Below are 25,886 nucleotides of genomic sequence, written 5' to 3' on the forward strand. Positions count from 1 at the left end.
ACAGATTGAGAATACAAACAGTAGTATTTTATATCGAGCAAAAAGACATTGCAAATTAAAACCTTGCTAAGTTTTACAATCAATAACCAAGACAATTTACATTGAGACCCAGGCCTTTAATGTTCCTCTAATCTACTTAACATAGACACAATAGAGAATCCTGTTTCTTACTTACTAAACCTTAAAACAAAGAAATGTATATTCAACTAGAGTGCCTACTTTGTAATACATATAGGAAACCATAGTAGACATTATAACTTATTCTAAAACAAAAGGGTGACCATAATCAGTCATAAGGATTGTTCTGGTCTGTCATTCCTTTCTGCTATTCAAAAAGGGTGGCTGACAGGATGAAATCAAATCATACATTAATTCTTATGGGACATTATAAAATCCTGCTCCTACATATCCCCCTTTTGACACTAAGATTATTAATCGCCAGTGTCACTTCTTATTTAGTCCACGTAATAGAAAATACTGGGAGGTGATTTGGGCCTGTGGCTCTAGCTTTGCATACATTTGTTTTATCCAACAGCACATTTCAAACATTCCAATTAAACCCACATACAATTTAAAACCAAAAACAATTAGGGTTAGTAACATTAGTATGCCATTAGTTGTGGGAGACCATTCAGAAAATATGTTATACCAATGGTAAGCAGTTATGTCTTTCTGCAGTGGCAATTCTTAACATGTTGCCATTTGCATGTATAATATGAATGGTTCGGTTTCCCACATTGCCTTTTTGTTTGTTTTAGGAACTATGTTACCTTTTTACCTTTTGTAAACACAGTACTTATATTACATTTACATTTGTCTATTGGAAGGTTGCTAACACTTCCATTCTTTTAAAACACTTTTTCCCAAGAATTAACACATACACATAGCCCATTGTACAGTACTGTGGTCTCATTATTCATTTTATCCCACATACAGGATCCTAGTGAGATGTCTTTACTACAGGGCTTTGGAGCAACAGGCATGGATAATCATACCTAATTTTATTTGTTTCTGTATTAGGTTGTCCTGTAGCTGGTATCAGCTTTTTCTGAAAGACAAAAATAACATTTTTCTACCCCTTTTGGGGTGGCATTCATTATTGCTTAAAATATTCCTTTCTTTCACAAATACCCTTGCTGATTGCAGGCAAAACAAGAGGAATTACCTCCATATTTTCATGTGTTTTTGTTCTATAGGCAGGCCAGGTTTCAATGGCTTCTATCTTTTAAGAGTTATGGGGAAATTATCCCACTGTTCAGTCATTAAATCCATGAGGTGGTGTACCTCAGTTTTTCCTTTACAGCAGTCCAAGTTTACAGTGTCTTTCCTGCTGTGTTAAGCTTTAAGTTTGTTCACAGGTAACAGCTGAAAAGCATCATTATCATAAAGGATTTTTCCAAAAATCATACACACTATACATTGTTACAGGGGTACTTATTAACATTAAATTTATTTTAATTAAAGGTATCTTGTTATACCGTGCCTTTTATTTAGACAATTTGTTTGCTGACCAGATATGTTCTTTATCTGCAACTTCTTTGTGCTGGCAGTTCTCTCACTTCCTTTATCAGTTAGGTAATTTGCATCAACACAGGCTTGGCTTTTGGATTCAAAGCCATCAGCAGAGCTCAGAGACTCTGTCTTAAAAGGAACACAATTAACTTTTACCAGAGTTTTGATTACTTTTAACTCTTGCTTCCAAAACATACAGAGATCTGAAAAAGAAAACACAGTCTATTGTGGCTCCTTTGGAGCCCTAATAGGATTTTAATTAAGTAGCATGTTTCGTTTGCATTTCTTTTACCCCCCTCTATAATACACACTGCACATGTCTGCACATTCCTTCTATATTTTAACTTTTAAAACATTAGCCATATTAATTTTTACATAAGGTGTAACTGTTTCTTTTGTTCTTACAGAGTTTTATGTACCCTTATCAAAGTGACAGTCTGATTACACAGAGCCATTTTAAGGCTCAGTGTTTCTAACATTGCTTCTTTTTGTTTTGTGCACCTCACCCCTGCTGTTGCTTCAGAGGGGCACTGTCTTTATTCTTTTACTACAGCTTTCATCTGCTATTTTGTTACAAAAACAAACAAACAAACAAAAAGAATCCAGAATCTCTCCCTATTCTTCTGATTTTGACTGCCCTGCTGCAGTCATGACTTGGTCTTTATTTGAAAACATTTAAATTTTGTAAAGAATCAAGTTACCCCTTAAGGGTTAAATACCAAATCTCAAAGCCAACCAACACTGATTACCTGTGTCTGGCAAAAAGGTCTGTCAGTTTTGCAACTTTGAATTAAAGAGTCAAATGGATTTTTAGTGGCATTATAAACAAAACAAAACCAATTTATCTTAAACCTACAAAACAGGAATTATACAAACCTCACATATTCCCACAGACAGACGGATACATACACATTTTCTTTTCCTTAACATCCCTTTTACACTGCTTTGTTTTTACATAGCTGTACATAGATTACATTACCTTTATACATTTGGGGCAGTTAAGTTCCAATAGAAAACCCCCCCCCCCCCCCCGTTCTTTTAGCAAATTTGACTCAATTGTCCATAGTCAAATGATTTTAAGATAGTCTCTTTACCTGGATTATTTACAGACATTCTTTTGGAAAAGGGCCCATTTTTCCTTCAGAATGGCTGCAAAGAAACCAAGAATTCTTTTAACAAGGTCCTTTTTAACATTTTTACAAGGTTTAACTGCTTAATTCTTTTCAGCCTCTGTAGAGTTAACTTTTCACTCTCTTTCCTTAAATCACTTGTTTATTTCCCAAAATGACACCTTTATCAACTCAGATTTCACCATTTTAAGTATTGTTCCAGGGATTCATGCTTGCACTTACTCCTGACACTATGCCCTTAGGGCTTCCAACCTGTTTTTCAGTATCTTTATCTGTTGCTTGCCTGCTTGTCTGGGCCCGATCCTGCTTTTTCCAATGAACCGTTTTTGTGAGTGATATTGTGGTCATTTCACAATTTTGAAAGAAATGTTTAAGGAAAGGGACCAGGAAGGGTGGGGGCTAGTTGAGGAGCCCACCCTCCTTGCTGAATTGGTAGTGGAACACTAAAGAATCAGAGGGTCCTGTGGCACCTTTAAGACTAACAGAAGTATTGGGAGCATAAGCTTTCGTGGGTAAGAACCTCACTTCTTCACTTGCATCTGAAGAAGTGAGGTTCTTACCCACGAAAGCTTATGCTCCCAATACTTCTGTTAGTCTTAAAGGTGCCACAGGACCCTCTGTTGCTTTTTACAGATTCAGACTAACACGGCTACCCCTCTGATACTAAAGAATCAGTTTCTGAGGCAGACAATGAAGGGGAACAGAACAAGGGGCTTTTGTCCTTTTTACAATGAGATGGGAGGATGGAGGGGGTTGGGATCTATCCGGGGTTGTTGGGTTTTTTTCGAAGAACGGGGTAAAGGGGAGTGCTCGGTTTGGTGGTGGGAGAGGGGCACTGTCTTTATTCTTTTAATAAAGAGAATTAACTTATTATTTGAATATTTGAGAGAGACGAGTTTTGATTTTGTCCACCTACGATTTGCCTCTTCCCACCACAGCATGAAACAACTAACCTCTCCTTTTCCAATTTAGTTTTAGATTGGCCGAGTTTGTCATTTAAGATGTCCACTCGGTCCTTGTTCCAAGATTTTAACAGTGGCCACTGAGTTGGGATCTCCCTGAGTTAGCCTAGACCATTTTTCCAGAAATTTACAGGAGTCCGGACCCTTCCTAAAACCGATCCGGCGTTCCTTTAGGGAACTGTCCCAACTTAGACGTCTGGTTACCAATACAGGAGGACTTTACACACACCAATCACACAAGAAGGAAATTCGGGTTCGTCAGAGCGATGCCCGGTGCAGCACACAAAAGGAGCCCACAGGCTACTGCCTCAATCGCCCTTGCTTTCACACCAAGGGTTTTACCCAAGGTGCGGTGCGGCTGCGATTGTGCAGATTTCACTCACTCAGACCGCGGGGACAGGAACCCCTTGGTCGGCTGATCCCCGGACGGAGATGGCACCCAGACTCAAACACTCCACAGGAGGACAGATAGACAGAGACAGGACAGTCCTCAGTCCGGACGAAACACAGAAATAATTACCTGACCAGATTACTGATGTCAGATCCCGGGATCCCTACCAGAACAGAGTGGGAACCAACAGGTTCGATGGCGTAGACCTCACTGTGGTCGTGCGCCCTTCTGTTCAGGAGGAGGACCGCTCGGGCCAAATGCCCAGGTGCCGGCTGCCACGGTCATCCTACAAAAATGGTCAGGAATCACACGGCCCCAGTGAAGACGGTTGCCATCTCAGTGGGACCTCCAAATTGTCAAAGTTAGACTCAGGACTCCTAGTTTGTCAGACCACTCTGTTTTATTAGCACAGCGCTCTGCTAATACATTCAGATAATGTGAGCCCCCATGCAAGATTCAAAGAGTCTTATTTATACAGGTAAAAGGGCCCAAACTAAACAAAGGGACAGAGAGAGCAAAATTGTAAAATTTGCATGGGGCACAATATGCATATCGTGCTTCCTTATTAACTCTTATCGATCTAAGGCTAATGCTTCACCAATTGCCCTTAAGTGGGGCAATTCATTAAGCAGTTAATGTCTGCTTTCCTGCCCCCTGGCTTGCAGCATTTCTCATTTCTACTTAAAGGTACATACAGCATTCTTTAATTCATTCTATTTCTTTAATGTAATTCATTTCACTTTCACAATTGCTTCACCCCCCAGTCACTCAGAGCTCCACTTTTGCCTAGTGCTCTAGTCTAAATGAGGCATGGAGCTATTTAGACGGAAGGTCTGGAAATGTGGAGATTTCTGCTAATGAATACATGCCCTAATTTGCATAGTTGGTGGCTATGTATTACCTAATTTACATGTTTTGTATTTTTAGTAAAAGCTGTTTTTATTTCTTACCTCTATTCCATCTCCTGCACAGTATCAGTTGCTCTGCTACAGCCAAAGGCACTTAAATAATCCTGTTACAAGATGAAGTTAAATGCTGGGGTGTGGTTGAAAAAGTATTTTTATTTGCTGACAACATTATGGGGGTTCCTCTCTCGATCTCTGACAGCCACTGAGTAGTGGGGCGTGAGGGGCTCAGACAGCAGAGTGAGGGGGAGAGACGGACTATAGTAGGGAGGAAATTCTTTTTACTTGGCTTTTTTCAGTGCATTTTCCTGCTATCATTTAACTAACAAAATTCTTCACCATACTCCCTTGGCTTGTATGTTGTATCCACTTCCCTTCATCTGTTTGTGGTTTTGAGCATACATTCTTCAGGGCTGTCTTCTGTTTGTAAAGTGTCCAGCACAATAGGGCCCCAGGTTTGGGCACCATCATCATATAAGTGATTATTTCTAGCTATGTCCCACAGCGCCTCAGTCAGGAGGAGCTCTGAGACTCCTGGGCCTTTCAAGGGGAGTCACTTTTGTCTGTCTGTCTCTGGGTGTTTTGTATCAGACAGACAAGACTAACTTCTGGCAACCTGGGGTTGTAGAGGCCACCTCCAGGCCCTGCTATGCTATTGCTGCACAACTCCCACTCTGAAAGCCACCTGCCTCATACAGAGAGGGAGTTTAAGGTGCTATACCCAGACATGTATATGAACACTGCCATTACTCCTGATATTTCAACCAGTTTTCCATCCAGGACAAAATATCTACTTGGGGGAGGCATCCAAGGGGCAATGCAGCAATTGGTGTTGGACCCAGTCTTGCTAATATCTGTGGGGCAGATCCTTGGCTGGAGTAAATTGTCATAGCTCTGAGGTTGGAAAATGGTGGTGAGGTTCTCTACTAGTCTGTATGGTCTCAAGTAGGTTGCTTCAGCCATAGGTTCAGCCTTACTGAGACCATAGAGACTAGGAGTATGTGGGAGTAGGTTCCCACAAAATTCAAGCACCCAGGACAGAAATCTTCCAAGAAAAATGGGAGACTTAGCAGGTCTGGAGGAACATCACCACCCATAGCTATAAAACCTGAAGATGTGATTTGTCAGAACTTATAAGCTAAACAGAGTCAGGACCAATAAGTAACTGGAGAGGAGACCTCCCACTAATATCTAGATGCAGGGTGAAGTAGTGTTGATGATTCAGTAGGTGCCACTCTTTTCTTTAGGTCAGTGCTGAACTAATGCCTCTGCATGTTGTGCAAGGGCACTGCACTGTTGGAAGAAAACTAGTAAAACCAAGAGTAAAACCACAGCTCTTGAACTGTTAGTGCTCCCATGGCACTTTTGGCAAGAGTAAGGTTGCATCAAGGTCATTACTGTCTCATAGACTCATAGACTTTAAAGCCAGAAGGGACCATCGTGATCATCTAGAACCTCACCCACCCACTGCTGTAATAAACCCATAACCTCTGGCTGACTTACTGATGTCCTCAAAACATGATTTAAAGACTTTGCCTAACGAATTCCCCCCTGCAGTTTCAATGGGGTGATTCCTCACTTCCTATTATACTCTGTTGCTTGATATGCCTATGGGCAAAGAGCTAGAAATGGCTGCACTTAGATGGTAGGTGAAATGGTTCCTCCATGTAATGTTTGTAAAATGCTTCAAGATGAAGGTATTGTATAAATCTTAATTACTATAGTAAAAATCAGTGGACTGTCGGTGACCAACATGGGGTCCTTAACAGACTGTTTATGACAGTTGGTGAGGCAATTCCCACATTTTGGATATAAAACTGGTGTGTAGGCTCTTTCTACTGTTTACTTTTGGGCAAGTTGTGCTGTTAAATCAAATTCATGACAACCCTTGCTCATCGTTCAGATGTTTACATTTAAAATATTTCCTTCCTTTATTTAATAAGTATCTATTATAAACTTAGGGTACTCTATGGTAAAGGCCCACAATACTGTAATTGTTCCATTGGAAGCTGCCCAAGATGAAAAGTTCAGGACTGGTTTTTAATCGGCTGGAAAATCTCAAGAGTTAGCACTTGTTGTTTTTACTCCAAAACCAGAGTTGGTTCTGATCCAGCTCGTGTTTTACCCTGACTCCACTCCCTCCACATTTGTTCAGATAAGTGATTATGGTTTAATCACATATCACAAAAGCATTTGCAAAAAGGGACAAACTGTGTAATCTCAGCCAGCAGGTGTGTAACTTTACAAAAGCTTATTTTTAGTCAATAAATTCTAACAAGCAAAAACAAACCCTCAACTTCATCCTGTAATGTTTTAATTTTTGTAGCTGTGTATCCTGACTGTATAACCTAATGTAATATTCATTTGTGTATCAAGCTGTTAACATTCTGGTGTGGAATGAGGAATTGGAAAAATACAAAAATATCAATGGATGGTTTCTCAAACTTGACAATCCTTTCTGTGATGCTGCATCTCCATCTAGTGGTAGACTTTTAGAGTACATTGTGCATCACAGTGAACACAGCTGCCTTTTCTGAGTTCTTGCCTCTGGACCTTGCAGATACATAAAATGGTTACACCTTACTGTATTCTACCAGTCATGTTTGTCACATCATTACCAGTGTCAACATGGCAGGTTTAAAAGCTCAAATGCCTCTGGCATTGTGCTCTGTAGCTTTGTAGAATGAAAATACCAATAAAAGGCAACAAATCCCTGACTCAGGTAGGTAGTTATATACTGAGGACTGTTTCAGGTGGATAAGCTGTAAAACCAGCTGATCACCAATAAGAATTCCATTAGCATTTTAATAAAAACCTCACAGAGAGCCGGGTCGGGAAGAAGCCCCTTGAAAAAAGCAGAGCACAGCAAGTTTGTGCTGAGCCCAGTTACAATGCACTGTTCAGCATCTGTGGCTTTCTTCCCTTTATCTCTCGCCAAGCCACTGTCTCCAACTGTCTCAGACGATTGCTGAGTCTCCTAGAGGCCCAATGGCACACTAAGCTGTAAGGAAGAATTCACGTAGCGCTTCCCCCTCACCCTTACTCTGTGTGTGTCTGTCTCAGAATCCAAAGCCTTTTAAAAGTCTCTTCTGTCAACAACAACAACAAATGCTTTGATTTATCCACTATCTCAGTTTTCTCAGAGCCCCTTTTCCTTTGGGTGTTAGCATTTGGCCCCTTCCTTGTGTATGAGCATTTATTTTAAAAGAAAATGTGTGCTCAGGCTGTTTTGACTTTGTCAGCTTCATAAAACTGAAATGGTTGGCTAGGGCAACAAATGATTTTCTGTTTCGCAAAGTTTGGGCATGAAAGATTTTTCTTTGGTGGGTTAAAGGAGAAAGGCTAGAATTTGACAACTTCCAGCCAGTTACAACTTCAGAATGGCACCAGAGAAGCCCTCCCTACCTCTAGTTCCCCACTGGAGTTAAAATGTTAGCTCTGAGTACACTAAAAACAGTGAAGAATTAGGGATTGAAGCTTAGACGCATCAACAGGACACATGGGCCTCCATTTGCCTGTTAATCAAAGCACTTAAACCCTAATCTGGAAAACCTTATGCTGTGGAGGAGTTAATGATTAATGTCTGTGAAGTCCTGGCCCAAATAAGAACTAGCACTGCCAAATGTGATAATGTTGTCCTCTACCATATAATCGCAGCTTGGGCTTCTTCAGATAAGAATGTAGTCTTGTTTCATCTTCAGACATCGATCCTACTAGGACAGGGGTTGCTTATTAAACAGCCATTCATCCTTGCTCCTCAACGCACATGCTTCAGAGCAAATATTTTTGCCTATTCTTCTTCCTTTCTCATTGACTTATCTACAGAGCTTAACAATTAAAAATATGCCTTTGCATTTGTATAACATCTTTGCTCTGAGAATCTCAAAATGCTTATAAATATGAATTAAGCCTCAGAATATCCTCTGAGGTTGTCATGGGATATATACGGATCATTTTATCCACCACTGAAACACAGCCATCTCCTCGGTGGAATTTGGCAGATATTAGATAGCACACAAGAACATCTAAGCAGCAGTTTATAGCAATATGTCAACACCACTCTGTCCAACAGACACTGCAGAGGGAATTTCAATTGGTAAAATATGACCAGATGGAATTTGTCCAGGAAACTGGTTTAATCTGTTCTATCAAATCTTTCAGGAATGCAGCTAAATAAGTCTTAGTCCTCTGTGTGGTGTGAGGTCTCTTTTCCCTAAGGAACACTTCTAGGTCTCAGAGAGAACTACAGCAGCACCAAGTGCAAACTACCAATACCTGCCTCCCCAGAGTCCTCTCTCCATCCTAAGAATGTACAACAAACACAACACAAAGGACTCACTGGAAATGCAAGTTCACAAAGTTCCATAAGCATCATTTCTGTGGGAATTGTTCTGCAGAAGAAGTACTTTTACGATATTTTAACGTGAATCCACTATATGTCTATCTGGTTTCTTATATGGTGTCATAGTATCTAAGCACCTCAAACTTCCATAAAATTTCACATGACCTTTAATAACCACAAGTGCTCATGTCCTCTTTCATCCGGAAGGCCTTCCCAGCACAAGACCTCCACCACTGTGTTGGGGCATTGATTCAGTCCTTTCTCAGAATGTTACCTACTGAGTCAGCAATACCACTTCCCTGTGTACCCTGGTGTTCCTCAGAAGTCTCCATATTGGTGGCTTCTGCCTAATCCTGCTTGCATATTATCAGCTGTACCAGGTCTATTGTAGCTGTTGTAGAATTGTAACTATTCCATGAACAAGTCAATTTTGGTCACTTCCTCCTTTGAGTATCTTGTTTCTAAATGTCTCATCTTAAAGGCCAAAATTTCCATAGACATCAGTGGCTCAGGATTGGCCCCTATATACTTTTAACTTAATCAGCTATATGAAGCTGGGCATGTGGTCTGGTTGACTGAGAATAAATGAGTTGATGCACTTCTATTCATCTGTCACCATGTTTTGTCCAGCAACTCCAAATTAGTTTTCTAGACTAAGCAACATCTTGGAATTCTTCACTCCCACACAACGTCTTTTTGCCCTCATGCTTTCCTGGAAGAACCATCACACAACTTGGGAGTCTATTCAGGAGAGGCCTGGCACTGGACAAGGCTTGCAGCAGGTCAAGAATGATATTCATTGGCAAAGCTGAGTGCATGGTTAGCTTACATAGCGCATTATTTAACACCTGCTGTAGCCATTACTATTAGTATCTCATTATGTATTAAAGTTCACATGTGTACAATGAAGAGAGACTATAATGTTTTGTTAAATTTGCATCAGTGGAAAAATCTCTTCACTTCTTTCACTATGAGTGTACTTTGAAAAACCCACTGATTTGTCAAGGAGCAGTTAATCCCTTGTTTATCCTTTGCATCCCTCTCCTATCTCTCTCTCTTTTCTCTGCACTTTGGAGTAGAATGAAATTTCCATATTGTTTCATGGCACTGCAGTGTGCAACTTACAGGGCTGAGAGTTTAAATTGCTCTACGGATAAAATTTATTCCAATGTATCGGGTGGGCTAGAGTTCAGAAAAGCTTAGGTGCACAATTGTGCTCCTAATTTCTGTGTAATTGCTCTGACTGCATGTGAAGAACAGGTAATTTTATGTGTTGTACAAGTGATCTAAACTGACATTTAGCATGTGCAATTATTGGAGAGATTGTGTGCCTAACTTATTTGAAACTCTTTTCACATATAAAAATATCTGTAGGTTTAGAAACAACAAATATGGAGTTCATTTTCGTGTCATGTTAATTGACTATTTCCCAGCCCACAAATTGTTTCTAATCCTCCCAACCTCCCCAGTAACTAACAAGCATCTCAAGAGTTGAATCTGTATATGTATTGATTACATGAGAGTTGACACAGGTTTGAAGTTGAACCTTTTAAGTTCTTTACCCTTAGCAAAGTGCTTAGCATAAAAAAGACAATTGATTGCAAAGCAGCCAACCGTTTGCCATTTTCTTTCCAAGGGTAGAAGTGGGTGATTGCCTGTAACAGAAGCAAGAAAGTCACAGCTAAGCTCCTTCTGATTCTCTTCCTTCTTTGTTTTCTCCTTTAGTGTGGAAACAATAAATGATGGGCAGTTTCACAGTGTGGAGTTGGTTATGCTGAACCAAACACTGAACTTGGTTGTGGATAAAGGAACCCCCAAGAGTCTTGGCAAACTGCAGAAACAACCCACAGTCAGCATCAACACCCCGCTCTACATTGGAGGTATGTTCAGTCACTCTTCGCAACAATAGCTGAGCCCTCGACAATTTTCCAAAAGTTTCTTCAGCTAATAATACAGCTGGCATCTTCCATCAAATCATGTTGCTGCTATGAAAATGATTTGCCTGGAATAAAGAAATTAAGAGATTAAAAAAATAAGACATTCCAACATTATGGTCTGACAAGATGTTAGTAGCCTCGTTAATTCAACAGTCTGTGAAGCCATGCAGGGTATGCATGGAGATACTGCAGTGAAGGGCATGGCAGAACTTGGATTGGATAGGGAGCATCTGCTCTTCAGCTGTGGTTTTTCCAAATTAAGTAAATTAAAGCCAAGCACAAATGGCTGCAGGTTTATAATGGATCCCTAAGGGCCATTGGGCCTGATCCAAAAACCATTGAAGCTGATGGTAAAAATTCCCTTTGGCTTCACTGTGTGCTGGATCAGTCCCTTTGTGAATAATCCCTTTTAATAATCCCTTTTCTATGTGGCCGCTGAATTATTATCCTCACAAATCTGAAACTGGATAATCTTGTTTTGGCCAGAGCTGAACCTTAACAATTGGCTCATATAAAGAATGTCAGAGATTAAAGAGCCTCATGCAGCAGAGATGATCTAGCAGCAGAGCTATGAGAACATCTCCCCTGAACCACCCAATCTGCGTAAGAGATACAGCTCTATAAACATAAATTGTATGTCCTATGGAAATAAGCATAAAAAGTTCATGTAATTAGACTTTTGTAATGCATAAGCATATAATGGGGAGAATTAAAGTAGTTTTGGTTTTTGACTACTTCCCTTTGCAAGCTCTATGTCTTCCTAACATAGCTCTGCTAAACATAGCTCCTCTCTAGACGTATTGCAAAATTCTGTCCTTTTATAATTGAAAGCATAAACATTTGACTGAGAGCTTTATAAATTCAAAGGACTAATGTGATGTTACTTCCATGAAGACTCTATAAGGATCATGTTTTAAGTGCAATGTAAAACCGAGGACGTCCCCAGTTATACTCAGGCTACATCTACACTACCCGCCTGAATCGGCGGGTAGAAATCGATCTCTCGGGGATCGAATTATCGCGTCTCATCGGGACGCGACATTCGATCCCCGAATCGACGCTTGTACTCCACCAGCGGAGGTAGGAGTAAGCGCCGTCAACGGGGGAGCAGCGGAGGTCGATTTGCCGCCGTCCTCACAGCGGGGTACGTCAGCTCCGATACGTCGAATTCAGCTACGCTATTCGCGTAGCTGAATTTGCGTATCTTAAATCGACCCCCCCTCCCTCCGTAGTGAGGACATAGCCTCACTAAATGTCCCAAGGCACTTTAACAAGTGTTAGTCACAGTGTTCCATCCAATATGAATAGCTGTTTTATGCCTGTCTAGATTTCTCCTGCAATAGTTTTAACTGGCTACATTACTATTTACAGTCCTGACTGTTGCATATTGTTGCTGAGTACTGTTAGCTTTCTTGTTGCATTGCAGAGGTAGCAGCATTTCACTGGCAAACTAAGAAATTCTTAAATAATTTCTAAAGAACTTTGGGATTAAAGTTGCTATAAAAATATAAATAGAAGAACCATGATCTAATGGTTGAAATGCAGGGCTGTGAGTCCGGAGAGCTGGACTTTATTCACTGCTCTGCCACCTTTTTGTGCATTCTTGGGCAAGATCGAGGAACGTGATCGTTCCCCTTTATTCGACATTGGTGAGGCCTCATCTGGAGTACTGTGTCCAGTTTTGGGCCCCACACTACAAGAAGGATGTGGAAAAATTGGAAAGAGTCCAGCGGAGGGCAACAAAAATGATTAGGGGTCTGGAGCACATGACTTATGAGGAGAGGCTGAGGGAACTGGGATTGTTTAGTCTCCAGAAGAGAAGAATGAGGTGGGATTTGCTAGCTGCTTTCAACTACCTGAAGGGGGGTTCCAAAGAGGATGGAGCTCGGCTGTTCTCAGTGGTGGCAGATGACAGAACAAGGAGCAATGGTCTCAAGTTGCAGTGGGGGGGGGGTCTAGGCTGGATATTAGGAAACACTATTTCACTAGGAGGGTGGTGAAGCACTGGAATGCGTTGCCTGGGGAGGTGGTGGAATCTCCTTCCTTGGAGGTTTTTATGGCCCGGCTTGACAAAGCCCTGGCTGGGATGATTTAGTTGGGAATTGGTCCTGCTTTGAGCAGGGAGTTGGACTAGATGACCTCCTGAGGTCCCTTCCAATCCTGATATTCTATGATTCTATGATTCTATGAAGTATTTTTATCTTTCTGCCCTTCCAATTCCCCATCTGCAAAATGGGAATAATGATACTGAACTACTGCAAAGAGGTGTCCTAAAATTGAATTCATTATTGTTTATGAAGGACCTTGGGATCCTCAAAGGGAAGGTGCTAGCCATTATAATTTATTCTAGTATTATTGTGAATGCAAGATAATCTTTATATTTTGTTTTCTCTGAAGGGATCCCAACATCTACTGGGCTATCTTCATTGCGCCAAGGCACAGATAGGATGTCAAACGGCTTTCATGGATGTATCCATGATGTCCGCATTAATAACGAGCTGCAGGACTTTAAGGATCTACCCCAGCAGTCATTAGGAGTCCTTCCTGGCTGCAAATCCTGTAACATCTGCAAGCATGGCATCTGCCGGTCCATAGAGAAGACAAGCGTTATCTGTGAGTGTCACCCAGGCTGGACAGGCCCACTGTGTGACCAGGAAATTGGAGACCCCTGCCTTAGTAACAAGTAAGGTCACTGGTGCTGATGGGAGTGCTCTCTTCAATAAACTGACTTTTAACTTTTTACAGGGCCGCCGGGGGGGAGGGGGAGGGAGGAAGTGGGGCAAAAGAAAGTGCCCATTACACCATGTGCTAGACGTGATGTTCAGAGTCTAACTCTCCAAAGGCCATCAATGTTGTTCTTTAGAACTATGTATTCCAACTTAAACTGGTTCAGAATCCCCCAAAACTCAGCTGTCCTTAAGAGTTCCCTTTGGAGTAGAACATCTGAAGAACAGCAATAGAGTAAGGAATAGTGTATAGTCCCAGGGAACGGGCTTATGAGTGAAGCATTTATAATTCAAAGAAACAAAGTGCACATTCATGTCAGAGCACTGGATAGATACATTAATTTCCTGACAGGAACACAAATAGACAAACCAGCACAGACCAATGGTCTATGTAGCCCTGTGTCTTATCTCAAACAGATGGAAATACTTTTGTATTAGAAGCTACTCCCATGGTAAGCTGTTGGAGAATCTGTGGGAAAGGGATATTGCAAACATATGGTTTTGACAGGCAGAGTGACCCAATCTGTAATTATCCATGTGATTGATTGGAGTGAACAGGAATTTCACTTGGCACAGCAACCATTTTAAACTAGCTTCTGGGCACAATCCTGCAGGGTGCTGAACCCCTCAGGGGAGGTATTGAGCACCCTCAATGCTGGAGATCTGAGTATGCCTAGCACCTCACAGGATTGAAGCCCTTTAAGTTGTAAGCTTTAGTAAAACTAGGTAGGGTAAAATAAGAGACAGATCTGGATACATGACCCTAACCCTAAAAAATGTTGAAATATTGATTTGATTTTTATTTAAACTGGCCTTTTGTTATTGCATTTCACGAAGGAGGATGCACAAGCAGTCCCCTGAGTTTTCAAAATCAGCAATTAGCCAGGATGGCTGGGCAAGGAAAGAATGAGGGACTTGCAGTTGTTTAAATGGTGAAGGTTTGTTTCACCCTGGGTGTCCAAAAGAGTGGTAGGTTCCATACAGAGGGCCGTCCTTAGCCATAGGCAGAACAGGCAGCCGCCTAGGGCACCACTCTACCTGGGGGCACTGCTCTGCCGGGAGCCTGGACAGACGGGACGCAGTGGAGCATGTAAGAGCAGGGCTGCTAGGTCCTAGAGAGAGCCGAATGCAGCGCAGTCTGAGGGAGGGGATTGGCTGCTGGGGTCTCTGGGAAGGGAAGGGGAGGGAGTAGAGGTGGGGGAAGGAACTCACCTGTGAGTGTGACTCTTTCCCCCGGCGTGAGGTGAGGCAGGCTCGGCGGCTCTGGCACCAGTATCCTTTGTTGTCCCCCATAACGTCCATTCTTCTCCTCCCCCCCCCCAAGGAGCACCCCTCTCTCTCTCTCCCCCCTGGGGGCTGGGTTGGGTGAGGTGTTGGGGGGGGGGGGAGGCTGGCTGCCTGCTGATGAATGAAAGTGAAAGTGAAAGTAACTCACTTCCTCCGCAGCTAGCCAGGATTGGAATGGTCACACGTGGCTGGGCTGGGGATAGCCAGATAGCATGTGCGAAAAATCAGGACAGGGGGTTGGGGTAGGATGAGCAGATGTCCCACTTTTATAGGGACAGTCCCAATTTTGGGGTCTTTTTTTTTTATATAGGCTCCTATTACCCCCCCACCCCACCCCCTGTCCTGATTTTTCACACTTGCTGTCTGGTCACCCTAGGTGGGGGTAATTGGTGCCTATATAAGACAAAGCCCCAAATATTAGGACTGGCCCTATAAAATCAGGACATCTGGATCTGGTCACCCTAGCTGGGGAGCGCGTCTCTCCCCCGGGCTGGCAGCGATCCATCTCATCCGGGGGGAGCTGCACAGGGCAGGATGAGCTGCTGTGGCTCCGTGGGTGCCCCGTCCTTGAGATCAGATGCTGGGCTAACTTCACCATGGTCTGTGGAGCTGGTGGTGGTGCCCATTGGTGTGTGATCAGACCTGAGGGTTTGCTCCTGCTGTTGCCACTCTGCACCCCAAGAGGTGGATTTTGGGGTCCTGCAGTTTTCCACCTATCTCCTCCTCTACTGCAGCTGTGGGACCAGCAGGCTGGGGGGTGAGCCAAGCATGAAAGCAGGACTGTACTGGCATTTAGATTGTCATTTAACAACTTTGTTTGCCAAAAATGCTTGCTAACAATCCTGAATTCAATTTCAATATTTTTTTTAAAAAAATCAATATCTTAGCCAAAAACAGAAAATTAAGTTGTTGACAATTATTTGTGACAAGTTTGGTTTGGGGCAGGGAGTGGGCCAGTTTTCATCAGAGAAACAAAAAATGTTGACTGACTTTCCTATAGCCCTGTTACTGCTAAATAGAGCCCTCCAACAACTGTAATATGCTCATCTCCTTACTAGTGTGTATAGAGCAGGGGTCGGCAACCTACGGCACACGTGCCAAAGGTGGCGTGCGAGCTGATTTTTGATGGCACGCAGCAGCGGGCTGAGCGGCTCAGCCCACCGCCACTCTGGGGTTCCGGCTGCTGCCCCATTGCCAGCCGGGGTCCCGGTTGCCGGCCCCACTCAGCGCCCGCTGCTGGCCTGGGGACCCCCAAGGAACCCCAGGCTGGCAATGAGCTGAGCAGGCCAGCGGCTGAGACCCCGGCTGAGCCACTCAACCCGCTGCCGGCCTGGGGTTCCATTCACTCAGCCGGCAGCGGGCTGAGTGGGGCCGGCAGGGGGCTGAGTGGATCAGTCCACTGCCAGTCTGGGGTGACGGCAGCACTCAGCCTGCTGCCGCTCTGGGGTTCCGGCTGCCGGCCCCTTGCCAGTCAGGGGCCCAGCCGCCGGCCCCGCTCAGCCTGCCGCCGGCCTGGGTGAGCAGAACCCCAGGTTGGTAGCGGGCTGAGGGGGGCCGGTGGCCGGGATCCCGGCTGGCAGGAGCTGGCGGCTGGAACCCCAGACCGGCAACGGGCTGAGCAGGGTCAGCGGCTGGACCCCAGACTGGCAGTGGGCTAAGCGGGGCTGGTGGCTGGAACGCCAGACAAGGATCCCAGATAAGGATCACACTAAATTGATGAGATCTGCATTTTAATTTTATTTTAAATGAAGCTTCTTAAATATTTTAAAAACCTTATTTACTTTAAATACAACAATAGTTTATTTATATAATATAGACATAGAGAGAGACCTTCTACAAACATTTAAATGTATTACTGGCATGGGAAACCTTAAATTACAGTGAACTTGGCACACCACTTCTGAAAGGTTGCCGACCCCTGGTATAGAGTGACCATATGTTATACTAAGATTCTCTTTTTTTTCCAGTGAGTCAATATAGCTTTTGCCAGCCCAGAGGTTGGGCAGCCAATGTCTTACGTTTTCACAATGTTTTGTCCAACTTTCATAAAGTAAATACATGGTTAATATGAATTAAAAAGGCCAGGGACACTTCCTTGTGAAGAATCTGTGCAGCAGATCATGCTAGAGCTGTGAAAATGTCAGTTTTTGATGGAACTTTAGAGGCAGTGATTTATCATGTATTTCTGGCAGTGCCCAAAATGTGCTGCTATTGCTAATGTCTTTCCAGACAAAAATAAGGCACAATAGGACTTCTGTAACATTTTTGTGTTACCTTAATCTAGATGAGATGATTCTGTGCTGACTTCATTTTGGTCACTTTGTGCTTTACTTAGGAGTAAAACTAGGGTTATATTTTCCCACTGCTTGGAAACCCAGCTTATTAAACTGGATAATGCCATTGATCTATTTACAGTATAAGGTTCATATAGAGTTGTAACTAACATTAAAACTGATGCCCGCTATACATTTAAAACTAAAAAGTGGCTTTGTAAAAAATGATATGGGTTTCCAACTCTACTGTGTCTCAGTCAGGGTGGAGCGCCTTGTGAGGTGTCTTCACACTAGCTCAAGGTCACAGACTCACAAGTATCCTATATTAGTTATTTTAAATAATATTTCTGATAATCTGACAATAATTTAAACAGTTATTTCTTTAAAAAACACCCTTATAAGTTATGTCGTATCGAAAACAACTTTCCGGGTCACAAAAAAGAAAACGGAAAGATGAAATAGGATTAGCTATACAAGCACAGAAGGGTTCTATACTTAAGTTTGTACGTCATGAAAACAACGAAGTTGATCAATATCATCAAGTAACTGCCAAAGAAAATTTTTATGCAGACGAAGCTCAAGAAATGCAACAACACACAGAACAATCATTTGAAACAGATGCAGACACAAAACAAGAAATTACAACAGTTAAAACTGTACTAGCATGGGATATAGATGACATTGGCACATAGCCACAATCTTTAAACAACGAATTCTGTGCCATTATACTTGAGAAAGGCCCTGTGAGAATAAAAGGTCTTGAATATCCTAAAGACATTAGAGGTAGGAAATTCACAGAAAAAAATTACTACAAAAGACTTTCTAACGGTGAAATTGTCAACAGACGGTGGCTTGTGTACTCTAAATGCAAGGATGCTGTATTTTGTTTCCCATGCAAGATTTTCAATAGTTGCAATTTTAAGATAGCAACCATGGGTATTAATGATTGGAAAAATCTTAGTCACATATTACTGCAACATGAAAAGGCACAACACCACATTGAAAGTATGCACAAATGGTGTGAGTTGAGTGTAAGGTTAAAAGATCAGACAACCCTTGATGCCCAAAATCAAAGATTGCTGGAGTCAGAGAAGCAGCATTGGCGTCGTGTTCTTGAACGTCTATTATCTATTGTTGAATATCTTTCAACAAACAATCTTGCTTTTAGAGGAAGCATTGAGAAATTATTCCAGCCCAAAAATGGCAATTTTGTGAGCCTTGTACAACTGCTGGGAAAATTTGACACAGTGATGAGTGAACATCTCCGAAGAGTAACTGAAAATGAAATGCATGACCACTATTTGGGACCAAGAACTCAAAATGAACTGATCATGCTAATGAGTGATAAAGTGAGAGACAAAATTGTTTCATTGGTTACTTTGGCAAAATATTTTGCCGTAATTCTAGATTGCACTCCGGACATAAGTCATCAAGAACAGATGTTGTTAGTAGTGACATTTGTCGACATTAGTGATTCAGCACAGATTACAGTTAAGGAATTGTTTATCACATTTTTAGAAGTAGAAGACGCTACAGGTTTTGGACTTCTTCAAGCTCTCCTTGATGAACTAAAACGAATGGGATTGTCCGTAATGAACATTAGAGGACAAGGCTATGATAATGGTGCCAATATGAGAGGATGCATTTCTGGCGTGCAAGCTAGATTGCTGAGAGAAAATCCATGAGCCTTTTTTGTTCCATGTGCATGCCACAGTCTTAATTTGATTTTGTGTGATATGGCCAAGTCTTCTGTAGAAGCTATATCTTTTTTTGGTTTGCTGCAACACATTTACGTGCTCTTTTCAGCTTCCACTCAACGATGGCAAATATTCAAAGCACATGTCAATGGTATTACCGTTAAGCCTCTATCTGAGACACGCTGGGAAAGCAGAGTAGAAAGTGTAAAAACGTTGCGATATCAATCTGAGGAAGTTTACGAAGCACTGGTTGCTATTTCGGAAGAAGCCAGAGATCCAAAAGCTAAAAGTGAAGCACAGTCATTGGCCTCTGAAATATCCAGCTTCAAGTTTCTAGCGTTTGTTGTAATCTGGTATGACATTCTTGTTAAAATGTCAAGTGTAAGCAAAATAATGCAGAGTCCAATGATGCAGCTTGATTCAACACTTACTAAACAACACACGAGACTTGTTAGTGAAATACAGAGAAAATGGATTCAAAGAAGCACAGGTTACAGCAAGAGAGCTTGCACAGGCACTCGGTGTGTCCGAATGTGACACGAGTTTCAAGGAAAAAACGGCAAGCAGAATATGAAGGAGCAGATGAGCCCATAGACGATCCAGAAAAGAAATTTGAGGTTGAATTTTTTAATGTTGTGATGGATAAAACAATATCTGCTGTTGATAAAAGGTTTAATACCTTACAAGTACACCATGAACAGTTTGGATTTTTGTATGACATAACTAAATTTAATGAAATAGGAAAACAAGAGCAACTAATGACAAAGTGCAAGAACCTAGAGAGCCTCCTGAAGCACGGTGATAGTTTTGATTTAAATGGACTTGAACTGTACAAAGAATTGAGTACACTGTCATCAATGTTGCCACATGCAAAATCGGTGTGGACATTGTACAGTGTATTCATACCAGCAAACTTGTTGACATATATCCTAATGTGTACATTGCCACTCGTATTCTACTGACAATTCCTGTAACAGTAGCATCAGGAAAACGGAGTTTCTCAAAACTAAAGAACAGGAGTACTTGTGGCACCTTAGAGACTAACAAATTTATTATGCATCCGAAGAAGTGGGTTGTAGCCCACGAAAGCTTATGCTCTAATAAATTTGTTAGTCTCTAAGGTGCCACAAGTACTCCTGTTCTTTTTGCGGATACAGACTAACACGGCTGCTACTCTGAAACCTGTCAAAACTAAAGCTCATTAAAAACTATCTCCGCTCTACAATGAGTCAGGAATGCTTGACTGGTCTTGCTATTCTTGCAATCGAACAAGACATCACTTTGTCTTTGTCATATGATGACATTATTACTGATTTTGCAGCCCAAAAAGCCTGAAAGATTGCTGTTAATTAAAAACAAATCCTTGTTTCAATACCTCTTCATATAAATTTCCAATAAAATGTTGACAAATTAAAAAAATCGTATTATTTGCATCATTCTGTCAAATCAGAATTTTTTCTATAGTGCTAGTCCATCAGCATTACAGTGTGCTTAATTAAGTTAAACTGGTTTTAATAACGTGCATGTGGCAAGTTTTCCAATACTGTAAGCTTATGTTTGTGTTGCTAAGAGCAAGTCAGGCACAGGGGCACCAGTTTAATAATCCCACCTAGGTCACCATAAATCCTAAGGACCGCCCTGCAGACAGAGACATGATCTTGACATGAAAGAGTTTACAATCTAAGTGGAGACATGGTAATACAAACTGAGGAGAAGATGGTGGGGGGGGGGGGGGGGGGGGGATGAGTAACAAGGGTTACTGATCCAGGAGCAGGAGTTAGTTTAGTGTTGTTGAAAATGCCTTATTTTAAATAATGTGACTCCACTTAATTACCCTTTTTTTTCTGTATCCTGACCTCATTGTTGCTTTTATTATTCCTTGTTTTTTATTGTTGCCTATTTTGCACACATATGAAACTGGCAAGGGTTAAAATAAACATTTTTTTTTAATGGGAAATAATTTAAAATGCCAGGAGTAAAAATAACAAATGGGAAAATTTATATAAGCGAGGGCTTTGTATATATGAAATGTTTGTACCGCTGGATGGCCTCCCCTGGCATAAAGATGCCACCTTTATCTCCTCGCCCTGCTTCCACAGTCTGAGCCTTCATCTACCCACTGAATGGGGATCTATTGCAGTTCCTCATCATGCATCACCTCTCCATAAATACCAAATCCCACTGCAGGACCCTGTATCGTGAAACCATTCAACTAGAACTGAGTCAAGTTTTTGGAGTAATTTAGCCTCTTTTTTGTCCACAAATTCCACAGACAGATAGGAATTTTCCTCGCATTTATTCATCATGTGAGGTAATCGGTAGAATAATTTTTCCAAGTACGCTTTGACATGTGGATTGTTCACGAGGAGTTTGTTTCAAGTATTGATACTTTGAATCTGAGCTGTTTTGTTTGGATAAATTGTATTGTTTGATCCATGACTGAATGAGCCTAACCCTTACTCAGGTTTCCCATGAGAACATTTCATGATCACTAAATTCAGAATTTGCTGTCTATGAATATGATCCAATATCCACTTGCCGTTTCTGCCAGCATGCCTGGCACTGAACTTCTTTGCTTTAGAATATTGGCCAGAAATTGAATGGGAGCTAAGACATCCAAAGTAAACATTCCTGGAAAAATTGAGGTCTCTTCCTGCCCTAATTCAAACCTCACAAGCATAAGCCAGCTCTAAACTTTTCTTCTTTCTCAGGTGTATCCATGGTAAATGCACGGCTGCCAACTTTGCTTACACATGTAAGTGCTCAGAGGGTTATATGGGCATGTACTGCGACAAGAAGAATGACTCCTCAAACCCCTGCAGAATTATGAAATGCAACCATGGGCAGTGTAAAATTTCAGAACATGGGGAGCCATACTGCGAATGTGACCCTAACTATAGCGGAGAACATTGCGACAAAGGTATGTCTGGCTACAGTGCCTTGGATGCTGCTTTGCTGTCATTTCTATTCACGTTTGTCTTCACTCTTCCTCCATTTAACTCTTATTAATGGGACAATGGCCCCTTCAGAACCATTGAGGGAGGAGGAGAGGGAAACCACACAAGAGCTGGCCAGAAGATGTCTGAATGCGTAGAAAAGGGTAGATCTATGATAATAGCTCTGTTCCTCCTGAATCCTGGAAGTTTGTAGCTCTGTTGTTTCTTAGTGGGATGTGTGAGTGGAGATGGCTTGGGATGTGGGTGCTTTTCTGTGGCATCTTTCCCTTCATACACTACAAGGATTGTCCTCACTGCATTATTGGGGATGAAAATTCCCCCCAGCACACTGAACCACATCCACAATGGGGAAGTTCAGAAAGGCAAAGGCAGAATTCCCAGGAAGCACTGCTCCTTTAGGAACCATGCTGTGTAGGATGAGTAATGTGAGTTGCCCTCATTCCTTCCCTCTCCTGAGCTGTACAGGTTTGAAACTGGGTCTCAAGGAAAATTCTTAGCTTTTCCTGTATTCCTATTGGGCTTTTGGGGAGGCCAAGCCCCCTGTCTGTTCCACACCTGTTTTGCCCCCAAATTAAATGGCCTATTAGAAACTCAGAAAGTTATAACTCAGTCTTCTAGTCCTTCCTTTGTTCCCCCACAAAAGCAGCAGTTTGGCCCATAATGTTTTATTTAGGTAGCAGCTTTCATCTGAAAGGATCACAGTCTTTGCAAATTCCATGACTCTGACTGCTGCACAGTGACTGCACAATAGGTTAGGACAGGAATTGTTGCCAAGTATACTTGGGCAAACCCCAGATTATTAAAGTTCATACAGAGTAGGCTGAATGTTGGGTTTGAGGATCTCCTCTAAAGACCTACACAGAGCACGCTGCATGGAACTCCATATATCTAATCTGAAAGGATGTAAGGACAGATCGACCTTACCAAGATTTGTATCCGTGGCTCGAGGGAGCTTACGTGTTTCAAATGTAAGTCTCATGTTATTAAACCATTCCCATGGCTAATAATGGTCTTACTATTAATATATTTTTTCCATTTTCCATCTAATATGGGAATAATATATACTTTACAGGGATGTTGGAAGCTTAAATAACTATTGTTTGTTAAAGCATCTCCAGTTCTGTTGAAGGCAACAGGCCTGATTCTACAATGCCTTGTATAAATACATACCTGCACAAAGAGAGTACTATTCTGTCCTGATAGCATTTTACACCTCGTACAAAGCAGTGGAGAATGGAGACCCTGTGCACTGTTGTTTGCCTTTAATAAAATAAATGTCAGTACATGCACAGGGCTGTTTGGTGGGGAGGGGGTTACAAGATAATTATCACCTTCTCCATCCTTCCTCTCTCTAACATTCTTGGGGTTCATTAAGTAACAAGCCAGTGAATGAGAAAGGAATAAAACTTTAATAACGCAAACTGGGGAGCGTCTCTGGTGAACTGCTGCACACAGCCATGCGGTGTTCCCAACCCCTGCCTCCAGGGCACATCTCCAAATTCCTATGTTTATAATACTGTCCCTTATGAGGGAGCATCTTTAAATTATAATCTCCTACAAATCTCTCTCTACACTCTCCATTGTCTTAACAGAGAATCTTTGCCAAGGGGAGATTGTCCGAGAAGTGATCCATAAGCAGCATGGCTACAGCTCGTGTGTCACTGCCTCCAAAGTTCCCCAGATGGAATGTCGTGGCAGTTGCAGTAATGGGCAGTGTTGCGTTCCCCTCCGGAGCAAAAGGCGGAAATACATCTTTCAGTGTGTGGATGGATCCTCCTTCATGGAAGAACTGGAGAGGCATGTGGAATGCGGCTGCTCAAAATGCTTATAAGCCATTCTCCACTCTCTTGCCACTTTAATCGACTCAGAAGTGCTCTCAAAATGGGACTATTTACTTTCAGCGTGAAGAAGAAGAAAAGAATATTAAGTATATTGTAAAATAAACAAAAAATAGAACTTATTTTTATTATGGAAAGTGAATATTTTCATCTTTTATTATATAAAGTATCACACCATTTCGGGTATATGTATCATATAGTGAGTTATTTTTACCATAAAACTTTTTTAACAGTTGTTAAAAAAATTAAAAATGTTTTTAAAAAATAAAGAAATCCTAACAAAAGGAGAAATGGGGTAAGTTTATAAGCATGCACGATGGCCAAATGTGAAGATATTTCAAGGACCTGCCACAAAACGATAGATACAGACTGAAAAAAATATTCTCCGAGGTTCTGATGGGTACAACGGGAAAGCACATTCTCACATCTGACAGCCATCTCTTCTATCTGTGCACCCTGAAAAAATCTCCCTCTCGATTCTTACCCTTGCCTAATAATGCTAGTTTGTGTTTGGTTCCTGTACAGTGGCTCAGCTTGATACTCTTGAACCAGTTCCCCAAAAAGTGCATCGGTCTGGCAGTAGCCCAAGTCTGACATTGACTCCATTACTCAAGTACTATAATAGTAGAATGCATTTTTGTTTTGTATTTTGTATTTTTATCTGTCTTCCCAGTATATTCTTGAGTGACTGTATCGCTATAGCACGGACAACTCTATCCAAAAGGAAGTGGGGGAGAGAATGTGGTAAACACAGTTTGGGATGTTTTTGTCCAAAAAGGCAAAAATAAGTGCTAAGTGACTCCAATTAAGCAACATACTAACTACTACTTACCCTTCCTGTGTTATTTCCCAGGTTTATGCCTCACTGCTCTCAGCCTTGAGTTCTTTTTTTTATATTAAATGTGGGGAATACACTACAATGAAGTTTGGCAAACCTAGACACTGCAGCTTTCAAAGTTCATGTATAAATCCATTTTAAAAGAGAGTGAAAATATCCCAAGAACCAGAATTTACCTTGCTGATATATTGTACTTTATTCCCACTTTCATCTATTTCAGCCAAAATTTTACTCCAGCCACAGTTGCCTATTAATACACACTCTATGGTACATGGCCAACATGCTGCTTCTCCACCTGCTACTTCTCAAATTAGTGTAAGTTGCACTATACGCATGTGGAATTCCTATAGGTCTGCTGTCTGTCCCACCTTAACAGAGATTTCATCTGTTCTTAAGGAGACTCTTGATATCTCCATATAGTTTTGCTCTCGCTTTCCACTATATAGCTTGACTGATCCACGCTAAAAACGTTTTCACCTGCACTATTGTATATTCTGCATTTGTTCCTCCCGCAGGACTCCCATTAACTTTAATAGGAGCCGTGTGTGCAGAATAAATTCTGAATATGCAGCAGAGATCCATGTAGATGACAAATTCTCAGTGTAAATCTGAGAGGTGATTTTTACCCTTAGGGTGTTGGGGGTTTTGCCAGGGTTTAGGGTGACCAGACAGCAAGTGTGAAAAATCAGGACAGGGGGTGGGAGGTAATAGGAGCCTATATAAGAAAAAGACCCAAATATCGGGACTGTCCCTATTAAATCGGGACATCTGGTCACCCTACCAGGGTTACCTGTTAGGGACATTGATTACATTACACAAGCCTTGAAGTGTTCTATTACCATGAATTTCAAACCTCCCTGTCAATTACTGTTCCATTGTTTCCTTAAGTAATTTCTCTCTTTCTCCCTGCAAGGATACTGAGTATAGTGGTCCTTTCTTCAATGAGTATGTTTGTGAGAAACAGCTAAGTCAGAGCTTACGCCTTGCAGTTTTGGCCTGCTCCAATGCCCATTGAAGTCAATGGAAAGGATCAGGCCCTTTAAGAGCAGGGGCAGAAAGAGAGCTCATCAGTTAAAAAATAAAAAAAGTAA

The 25,886-nt window shown here is 41.8% G+C and overlaps 1 protein-coding gene across 1 annotated transcript in view; it reads left to right on the top strand.

Annotated features, from left to right (window-relative positions):
- SLIT3 (slit guidance ligand 3) overlaps positions 1-23,950 on the top strand; it is a 798,116-nt gene extending 774,166 nt beyond the window's left edge. Inside the window, exons 33-36 of the mRNA XM_065410175.1 lie at positions 10,968-11,122; positions 13,577-13,862; positions 21,874-22,082; positions 23,712-23,950. Coding sequence (XP_065266247.1) covers positions 10,968-11,122; positions 13,577-13,862; positions 21,874-22,082; positions 23,712-23,950 — 889 coding nt within the window. The remainder of the gene's footprint in view (positions 1-10,967; positions 11,123-13,576; positions 13,863-21,873; positions 22,083-23,711) is intronic.
- The last annotated feature ends 1,936 nt before the right edge of the window (positions 23,951-25,886 follow it).

The sequence above is a fragment of the Emys orbicularis genome, chromosome 8 (assembly GCF_028017835.1).
Source record: "Emys orbicularis isolate rEmyOrb1 chromosome 8, rEmyOrb1.hap1, whole genome shotgun sequence".
Taxonomy (NCBI): Eukaryota; Metazoa; Chordata; order Testudines; family Emydidae; genus Emys; species Emys orbicularis.